This window comes from Nymphaea colorata, chromosome 12, assembly GCF_008831285.2.
Source record: "Nymphaea colorata isolate Beijing-Zhang1983 chromosome 12, ASM883128v2, whole genome shotgun sequence".
Lineage (NCBI taxonomy): Eukaryota > Viridiplantae > Streptophyta > Magnoliopsida > Nymphaeales > Nymphaeaceae > Nymphaea > Nymphaea colorata.
In genome coordinates, this window is record NC_045149.1 from 18,268,770 (window position 1) to 18,279,439 (window position 10,670).

Genomic DNA, 10,670 nt, shown 5'->3' on the forward strand with positions numbered 1-10,670 from the left:
ATGGTGCTTATCAATCCAGGCTATAATTCCCCATGTAAAATAGAACTCCACTAGTGTAGTGAAAAAAAAGAATGTTGCGTAAAAGGCAACTCCATTGGGTTTAACTTGGCGTTCTTATGGTTTTCTGTCCGTAGAACATCGAGGTGAAGAGATCTTGACTATCAGCTGGACGAGACCAGACCATGGCCATGGAATAGATGGGATAAATCGCAATGGATTGTAGAATTTCCACTACCTCTGAGAGCACACATTGGCTACAAAGAAGCAAGTCAAAATTACATACTTATTAAAGGAAAGAAGTAGACTCATTTATATCAAAATAACAATTCAGATAAATGATGCCAGGAGCCAACCGCAGTTCACAGCAAGCAGAATGGCCGTCGATAGCAACACTAAATTATACAGAGACAGATCTTTCCTTTTGACAATTAGGACTGAGAAACAAGAAACCAATTTTGCCACCCTACCAATGAGCTCCATCCCAATTGTTTAATACACCTCAACGTGCCACTGCTTTTTCTTCTTAAGTTGGGAAAGCTTCTGATCCCAGTTCTCACCTCTCGCCTCTGCAACTCTCTTGAGTGTTTCCTGAATCCCAGGCATCATGCCCTTCAATCCACAGAAATAGATGTGAGTCCCTTCATCCAGGAGCTTGAAGATCTCATCGCTGTATTCCTCCATCTTATCTTGTACATACATCTTCCCACCACTTTTGTTCTTCTGCTGCCTGCTCAGTGCTACGTCATATCTAAAGTTGTCAGGATAGTCACGCAGATACTTCTTGAACTCGTCATCATAGAGGAGACTGTCAGTGTTCGCCACTCCAAGGAAGAGCCATGCAAGACCATTGAACCTAAAGGAGGGGACGGACTCCATGAACATGCGCCTGAGGTACCCTCTGTAGGGTGCCACACCAGTGCCAGTGGCAATCATGATATGGTTGGCATTTGGGTCTTCCTCTGGTAGCAGCATCACTTTACCAGATGGGCCTGCAAAATCAACCAAATCAAAACTTGTAGGAACAAATTGACCTTCAATTTTCACAATCGGAAGGTTAGAATTGCAAATTTATTTTATGATATTGACGATAGGTGAAGTGATGAATCTCGGGTTGCAGTAATTGAAAAATGCAAAGCAATATATCATGATAGCTTGGACAGAACTAAGCACCCACCAATAAGCTGGATTTTATCCCCAGGTCTGGAATTGCAGAGGAAGTTGCTGCAAACTCCATTCTTTGAAGGATCTTTCTTTCCAGTCTCAGGATCATAATATACTGCACGGCGGACACATAGACTAGCTGTTTTTCCATCAAAAGCATCACCATATCGGGTCGAGGCGATGGAATAGAGCCGAACTGCATGGGCAGACCCAGGTTTCTTAGGATTTTCACCCTGCAAAGACATGCCAGGTAGGTTTAGGATAGTAAAATATGAAAGAACCAGCAACCAGATGAGAAAGAGCGAACAATCGGTGCTGCTTTTTTTGAAACGGGTATTTGGATGCATTGCCTAAAGTTTTAAACGTGTAGAAGGGTTAATTTCCAAAATCTATAAATAAACATAATTGAAGAGCAAAACATCACAAAGTATGTAATGCAGAAAATTCAACATTGAAGTGGAAGAAGCCCTCTGTGAATTGCACGCAAAGAAGTAGAAAAAAGAAAAGCTACAAGAGTCCACTAATCGTGCATCATCTTCGGATGAGCAGTTGATCCACTATTCTTCAGGCATGACTAACCAAACTCGGAATTAGACCTGCTATTAACGTCTGCTCATCTGTCATCCTCTCCCAAAAAAGAAAGAGCAGACCATGAGCTTTGCAAGTGCATTCTTTGACTCTTAAAGGAATTTGTAAAAGAAGCAACATCATGTCATTTTGATAAGCAAAGCCCTAATGCAATTCAAAGCATAGCCCAATGTCATGTCACCAACAAAGCCCCCAACAAGCAAATCCTTCACGCTTCGCTTTGCGACTGCTTTGTGGGCTTTGCATGTCTTATAGTCAAAGCATTAGCAGAGAGGGCTTCGCTCATGACCTGACGTGACGTTCCCTCACGCCATTGAAAGTTGCGAGGGCCTTTTGGGCTTTGCTCATATAATAACATGACGTTGGAGGGAACTTGGAAGAGTCAAAAGCAATCTATTATCTATTGTGGCAAGATCTAGTGCAGAGGCAGAGTACAGAACTATGGTGCTTACAGCAATGTGAACTAACTTGGTGAACAACTCTCATGACAGAGGTTGGGGTCGATGTGAAACTTCCTATGGACATGCACTATGATAATTAGGCAGCGATACAGATTTCCTCCAAATGCTCGTATAGAAAGAAAGCGCTAGTTTAGCTATCCAATATTCAATGTTGTCCCTATTCTGCAGGCTACTCATGCAATAAAATTAAAAACTGCTTGAAAAGAATAAAGATCTTACAGGAGGAATAACACCATAGCTCTGACCTTCCCAGTAAGGCATATTTCCGCCATGGTCGATAACAATATGGCATGTTTCACCAGGAGCTTTTGGACCGACAAGCTTCTCTACTGAAACTATGGTGGCAATGTAAGGCTCCTTGTGTCTATATATGTTTAGAGGAGGCTCTTTGGCATTCTCAAGCTCCAATGGTGAGACCAAGACTTTGGTTCCAGCTTGTTGCACTGACATGGAAACTCGATTTCCATTTAGAGACGACGACTTATTGGACTTCAATTTCAAACTAACATCAAGAACAGGAATACATGCTTTGCCCCGAAAACTGAGATCATGGACCTGCATTTCACAATTGAACATTAACCAGAACATGTTCTGAAATATAAATTGAATAAATGAACTAAAATTTCTAAAATGTAAAGAACACAAATATCAATCAATTATACAGTTTCTATGAAACAAAATTCTCTCTGATGAAGTGCACAACAACAAAGAACCATCCCACATGATTGGGATTCAAATTATTAGCAGCTAAATCACCTATGTCCTTGTCCACCATACATGCATACAAGTGATATAACAGATCGACAGCAATAGTTTTGCACATTTCATTGCATAGCATTATTTGCAAAGCGTCAAGATCTGTTTTAGCATGAAACAAGACCCCATTGACCAAGTGCATGGAAAACTTTCCAAGAATTCCTACAATCCTACTACGATTTACAATACAGAATCTAAAGCTCTCTAAAGATTGATAAATATCCTCGTGACTTGATATAAACTCTGAAGACTTAGCCAATTCCGAGTTATCTCTAACTACCAATTCTACATCTATAAGTCTCCTCGTGACTTGATATGAACTCTGAAGATTTAATCAATTTTGAGGTATCTCCAATTGCCTTCTGCAACTATCATGTTTACTGGTAAATATATGCGACCTGATTATTTTTCAATCAACCCCACTCAGTAGCTGATGCAGGAAAAGGTTCATTCAAGATAGTATCCGCATCCAACGGTGTGCTAAAAAAAAATCCATTGCTCGTGGGTCAAAATGCGTTAAAAGAAACCTGCAAATGGTGTTGCATACCATATCCAGCTTCTAGACAGGCATTGTCGAATTCTTGTAGTCAGAACCATAAAAGTGACAATGGATGATGCATGCAAAAGATTATCCCATTTTAAGTGGTTACACAAACTAACATTACAATGCCGACATGAATTGCAAGAATTCAGATTGTGGACGTGCGCATTGCTGCTTGTGGACAAGCAAATTAAGATGTTCACTTTGTCAACCTTGTTTGCAGATCACGAGCAAAAATCATAACCAGAACATACATGAACAATGACATATCATCATTTTCATATAATTTTTAGAAGGAAGGAAGGAATTAATCAAACAAAATAAGTTCAGAGAGAAAAATCATAGAATACCATCAACCCGGATCTCCTCATAGCTCCTTCATTACTAAGTTGACCACAGTAAACAGCCTACGAGTGGATAAATGATAATCAGAAACAAGTCACAAACACACAGACTTTCCAATAAGCAACACCCAGATATGCATTGAAAGGAATACCTAGACAGGAAACAATCGAAAACAGTTGAAGAGGAAATGAGGAAAACGAAATACTGGAAGGAGCAGCAGAAACAAAAACGGCACACTCAAATTCAAAGACCAACCAAAGGCATTTGAACATGCGGACAACAAAACAAGAATCACTAGAAATTCCAGCTAAAAGCGAGCTCAATCTCCTTGAAAATCAGAAAAAAAGCCTAGTGTAAAAGACCCAAAAAAGCCAAAAACGGAAAACAGTCGAGATGAAGCCATTCGTCAGTCTCCATAAATAAGTAAAAGGTGAAAAGGAAAAAAAAAAAACATTCAACGACCAAATCACAAGAACAAAGCAGAGACCAAGGGGAAATAAACGATTTCACCTACCTGAAACATCGACGAGCTCGCCATTACCGAAAACGGAAAGAAGAGGAACCCAAGATGGCGGTAACAAAAGAAGAAAACGACGGCAGGTAGATGGCGCTTGAACCGTTCGTTGAAGAAGCAAGAGCGAACGATTTCGAATGGGGTGCTGGACGAATCAAAGGGGGTCGGAGTGTCCTTTCCTCCCAAGAAGAGGCGCACCAGTGAATGGCCCCTCCCTCGAATCGAAGGGCGGGAGGGACAGGGGTAATTTCGTCATTTCGTAAGTGCTCCACTCGCTCCCACCAAACACGAGACTGGTCGGACTGCGGGAATGGGTTACGTGATTGATCCGGATCCGTTCACTGATCTTGAACCCCAATATAAATAATGGGACTATGGACGCGTTTGAATGATGAAACTAAAGAAAAATCGACACAGAAAAAAATTTATCATAATTAATATATTCAGATCACATTTGGATTTAAAAAATGACATCCAATTATATTTATATTGGAATCAAATTCAGTTTCAAATAAATATCATATATACATTCAATGTCCACATATTTAAAGTTTGTTTTAAACATAGTGTAAAGTGACCTTGATTTGGTTTAAAATTTGGATTCGTATGAAAATTTAAAATTTGAATTTTTTGTATTTTAATTCTAATACAGTATTAGACTTATCTTCATTCGTATTCAAATCTTAATATTGAAAAAAAAAATTGATAAAAGTACTTTTGGTTACAAGCCGTCACTTGTCTCAAATATGTCGGCAGCAAACACGTCTATATAGTGAGAGTTGTCTTTATCGGATCAGAAGGCGACGCCGACGAAACTATCACCTAAACATTTGTCAAATCAACCATGAATTAATGGAGAACGTTGGCAATCAATTGTCAAAAGATATATATATATATAAACACGTTTGTGACTCCACATAAGAGATAAGACCTAAACTAAAGGGGCGTTTGGATCACATCCCACTAACTAAAAGATTAGTTTAATGGAAATAAAGTTTTTTAATGAGTATTGAAAGTTAAGTAACACACCCAAAATTTAGTTTTACAAATAATCTAAGGCGAGCCAAGTTTTTTCATTTCCTTTTACAAAATCAATTTATGAGAGTTTTCTTTAAACATAGTTTTGATGATATCCAAAGGCAAAATCCGGTTATATCTATAAAATGTGATATTGAAGTATTTCACCTAAAAAAACCTGGTTTTGGAGTATTATTCAGGCCCCAAAATCATATAAAGAAGTGGCTGGTTAGTGCCTCACTCGACGTCATGTACTTGAACAAAGAATAGAACTTGTCATGGACCTAGCCATGGTGGCCGTGTGACCAACCTCGCCGGGTCCGTCCATGATGGGTCAGATCATCGCCGTCATCGGAGAGAGACCGTTCGATTGAGTTGGATAGGGAGCAAGTGCGGCGGTGAATGAAGGAAGAGGGGATGCTTCTGGATGGAACGTATTAATGCTATACAAAAAGGAAAGCGAAGGAGAAGGCGAAGGCTCTCAAGGGAAGCGCTCCTCCAAAAATGGCGGAGATGTCTCTTCTCCATCGTTCTCCTCTGACGACGATGACAACCACCTTCAGAAACTCAATATCTAAATCCGTCTCTTCCAGAATTTTTTGCAACAAGCTTATGTGGGACACGTCAATGGTGTCTCCTTCTTATTCTCGCAGTTGGTCTACTTCGACGGCCCGAAGGAGCCGCGGAGGAAATCAAACGATTAGAGTCTCGGCGGAGTCAACGTCGTCACCGTCGTTTGGTTCTCGACTCGAAGAGACTGTCAAGAAGACCATTGTGGAAAATCCCGTCGTCGTTTACTCCAAGACTTGGTGCTCGTGAGTGTTGAAGAACATCCACCTTTCCCTTTCTGTCACGAATCGTTGATTTTCACCCGTTCCGATAATTCTATGCTCTCCACAAAGAGAATTACGCGGAAATTTATCATGGTTGCATCGACTTTGCGCGAAACTAATCATTCGCCGTTGTTCCTTTATTTTGTTGTTTCCGACTTAAGACTGCCTTCGTTCCCTTAATTTTTGGTGCTTCGATCTCAGTTATTCGATGGAAGTGAAGGCGTTGTTTAAGCGGCTTGCGGTGGAACCATTTGTAATCGAATTAGACGAGATGGGTAGGCGTCTTTCTTCCTTAGTCATTTTTGTTCTACGATTACAGATGAATGCATCACGAGCGAAAATTCAGATAAATTTCGTCGAGTAGAGCTATCTGTTTCTGCCGTGAACTATAATTTAGTGTCTTGGTTCACGGAAAAAGCGTTCATATTTCTCCAAAATTTGTTTTTTTCTACCAGTGGCTCCATTTCAGTGTGTACCGAATCACTGTACGTCGGAAGCTGCTTAAACAAAATGTCTAAAGCCCTCAGTAAGGACGATTGCTCCAACTGAATCAGGGCTTCCCTTTCTGTCGGAGGACTGTCTCTTGATGAATCAACCGATAAATTGTCATTTGGTGATTTGTCTGAAGCTACATCATGGGCTTTATGATTGAAGCTACATCACGTGTCGATCATGCGTCTTACTTTTATCTCACCTCCTGTTTCTCCAGATTTTCAAGCACTTTGAGTGCTGCTTTTTCTAAAATCCAACCACATGTACCATAACATTAATGTAAAATGTTTACATTTTTTAGAATTAAAGCTCATAAAATCTGATTTAGACATTAGATTATCATTCTGTTTTTAATATGTATATACTTGCATGCAATTTGCATCCTTTTATCCAGTTTAAACTGAGAAAACAACTTTGAACATCGAGAGACATGCGTAGGACTTAGGAGGCATGATTTGTGTGTGCGCGTGTATATGTTGCACATGCGTGCACGTGTTCTGAACTGTAGGATGAGTAAATTTTGATGAAGGCATACAATCAATTTTGTGCCCCAGAATGTTACTTTTGTGTTTCTACTTAATATTAGAGAAAACTGTTGTTTGTGGATTCTATGTAGGTCCACAAGGGCTCCAGGTGCAGAAGGTATTAGAGCGTCTTACTGGACAGCATACTGTTCCGAATGTTTTCATTGGTAAGTGATGTTACTGGGACACTTTGTTTTATTATAAATATGAGGTTTTCAATTTTTAAACAAAAAGATGGTTTCCCTTGCATAGCTCCAAAGTCCAACAAAATCGTTGGCCATGTGAAAATGTTTTCTAATATTTCCTGCCCAATTTGATCTACTTTCACAGAATGAATTTCACAGACTACTCTTTGATCTGTGTTTACTGCGGAAAAAGCCCGTCCATTTTTTTCTGTCTGGGTGATTAAGAATTTCCTAGGAAGCTGAGGTGGAGTAAGAGATGTAGGTTGGACAACAAGTGCTCCCGTTTCTCATAGTACTAGGTCTCTGCTTGTATAACTCTCCAAATTCAGTTAATTCTGACTTGAGAAAGAATATGGTTTCTTATTCCTATAAATAAGAGGTTTTAGCATTAATAATGGTCTGTGCTTTCATCTTGAGGGATAGATAACGGACAAGCAAGTCATTCAACAAACAATGGATACTTTTTCATTCCATACCCTGATATCTAATTTATATTTTTATTTATCTTTACTGTTATCTGTCTCATGCAGTCGCTATAATGTGAACAACACTTTGTCCTATCGAAGGAAAACTCTCTATATAAGTACTATCTCTATTTTTTTCTCTCTCTCTCTCTTCCCTCTCTATCTCTCTCTGCCTGAATTAAGTTAGGGTGTCCGGGAAAACCTGGGTATGGTAAGTCATTGCAGTTTCACTTGTCCCAGCTGCAGAATGACCCCTAGAGAGTGAATTCACCTATGCTGTTGTATGAACCTTACATGGCATACAGGCTATGTTGCTGTCATCATTGATGGCATGATTTGGTACTGTATGTGTTTGTATGTTTCACCGAGTTTGTTACCCAAAGTTCCAAACAATTCTCCACATTGTTGAATGCTGCCTTATATGGTAAATTTAGAGGCTTTTTCCATTGTTTTTATATGGTTAAATGTCCAAACATGTCGATCCAAAATAGCACATCATCTTTGGACAAGAAAGGTATTGCAACTTGCATCTATTATAATTTTTTTACTGGTGATATTCAAGGAAGAGCATTTATAAGATCAGCATGTATGGAAAACTAAGGTTTCTAGCTGAGGTCATTCATTTATTAGGACCATTTCTATAGATTCTCTTCTTAGCACCTTTGGGAATGGATGGCACAGGTTTCTTTTGCTCGATTTGAGCTAGGAAACATCCTTATCATTGTTTTTTTTACTGAAAAAGCTTTATTTCGATCAAATTGATACCACAACCAATTAAATATTTCATCACCAAATCTTGGTGAACATCAGCCACTTCTCTCTCTCTCTTTATCTCTCTCTCTCTCTTTCTCTTGCATAGTCCCAGTCACCTCTTACCTCACCTAGTTGCTCATCCCAACCCCTTTGTGTAAAGTTAAACAGCAGTCACAAATAGACAATAAATAATGTAAGCATAGCAACTAGGCAACAAGTAAGCTATAAAAAGCTGCGAGAACTGTATCTGATGTTGTGTTGGATGGAGTGACTTGAATATAGTGTACGTTCACTGATGTTATGGCTCATCCTCATTCAGTATGTGAATGCGAAAGTCCTGTGTTGGTTCGACCAAAAATGGGACAGCAGTATTTGCTGTTCTCTGTGTTTGAAGATATCGAAATAGCTTTAGGTTTCATCCTATGTGACTAGTGGTGCTTTTTTGAAAACAGTGATAGTTATATGTGTATGTATCCACCAATTTTTCAGTATGTAGCAATTAATATTTTCTGAATGGGATCTCATGAACTTTACTAATATCTGTTCTCGTGTAACCAGGAGGGAGGCACATCGGTGGCTGTACTGGTATCTTCTCTTTGCCTTTTGAAGAAAATTCCACCCATCTAGTGTATGCTTGGCCAACAATGAGAGTGGTCTTAAGAGAATAAAATGTGACAATTAACCTTGAATAACCAAACTGGTTGACCTTGTAGTTAATTACCACACTGTATGCTATTGTAGAACATAACTTGATGGGAATTTACGTTTGCAGAAAAAAAAAATCACCCGTTTCTCAAAGAAGCTCAATTTTTCTGTTTGGTAATTCTTGTTATTCACAACGGTAAAATCTCCTATCTTTGCTTCCTTCACCAGATACTGTGAAACTGCACAGAAAAGGAGAACTTGCAGCTTTACTTGCAGAAGCTGGCGTTGAGAGCACCCAAAGCTTACAACCTTGAGTGGAAGTTATAAAGCTTGTGATGGAAAAAGAGCAGGAAGTACCCACCAGCACTCAGTCATGGTCATTGTAATTGTTCGACTCATCCATCCCACTCGTTGTGTGCAGTTTGTTGTCATGCCCTTGTTGCTATTTTATCTGTTCTTTCATTGGGGGACAATTTCTTTGATTCTCAAATCTGCTGAAACGCACCACATGGAAAAGCTACAAAGCTATTCAGGTTGTCAGGAAACTTTCTTGTTTAAAACAATCTTATATCATTGTTTAATACATTTAATATGTGCTTAATATATCCTATTATGAAAGGAGTCAATAATGGCTTCTAAAAAACCGAACTGGAAGATCCTTGTTTGGTGCTTAAAAACACGGAAAATCAAACCAACTTTTAATTTTCAATTATAATGGAAGACAGGGTAGTTCCTTGAATGTGCCTAACCTGCCGATATATGGCATCTTATGATGGTACTAAAACGCCCTGTTTGGTTGTTTGTGAATATGAAACACCTGGGTACTACCTCCTTTGTTCACACGAAAAGTCTTCCCGTTGTTGCCATGGTAGGCCTGTGGCAAATGCTGTGATGTGTATGTTGGACCTTGAACCTGAAACCTTCACCAATTTGAAAACTTAAGCTAACCAATTTGAGCCCCTGTAAGCATCAACCGTCAATGGTTGGCCCTCCAAGAGATTCACATGGGTGTGGTTACACCATTTCACCATCTCATTGAAGACTTTGTGACAAGTTCAGATGGATTTCTGAATGTCAATGGAATCAGTGTGGAGTTTTTGTTTGATGATGATGGCTGCTTTCCTCAGTAACTATTTTGGTTGTCATTAATGTAACAACTGTTTGTTCAATGTTGATAATGGCGATTCCTCCTAGGTAATCTGACTTTAAATGCTGCTTCCGAATCTTGTGCAGATATTGATTTACTGCAATCTATTAAATGCTTGATGACAGGTCCATTACTTTAATTGGTGTAGGGAAAACGATTAGATGTTTAGACATTGTTTGGGAATGAATTGTCAACAATGTTTTATTCATTGAGTCATCGAAACCGCCATATCGCCATTCTCATC

The 10,670-nt window shown here is 39.2% G+C and overlaps 2 protein-coding genes across 2 annotated transcripts; one reads left to right on the forward strand and one right to left on the reverse strand.

Moving 5' to 3' along the window:
* Nucleotides 1-194: 194 nt before the first annotated feature.
* On the reverse strand, nt 195-4,588 carry LOC116266403 (ferredoxin--NADP reductase, root isozyme, chloroplastic-like). The gene is made up of 5 exons (XM_031647610.2): nt 4,367-4,588; nt 3,858-3,914; nt 2,430-2,765; nt 1,175-1,394; nt 195-989 (listed from the first exon to the last, which is right to left on the reverse strand). Exons 1-5 carry the CDS (start codon nt 4,388-4,390, stop codon nt 490-492), a joined length of 1,137 nt encoding a protein of 378 aa, XP_031503470.1. The 5' UTR covers nt 4,391-4,588; the 3' UTR covers nt 195-489.
* Nucleotides 4,589-5,805: 1,217 nt separating this feature from the next.
* Nucleotides 5,806-9,884, forward strand: LOC116266116 (monothiol glutaredoxin-S10-like). The gene is made up of 5 exons (XM_031647214.2): nt 5,806-6,198; nt 6,418-6,491; nt 7,325-7,399; nt 9,193-9,219; nt 9,508-9,884. The coding sequence occupies exons 1-5, from the start codon at nt 5,888-5,890 to the stop codon at nt 9,591-9,593; spliced, it is 573 nt and encodes a 190-aa protein (XP_031503074.1). The 5' UTR covers nt 5,806-5,887; the 3' UTR covers nt 9,594-9,884.
* Nucleotides 9,885-10,670: the final 786 nt, after the last annotated feature.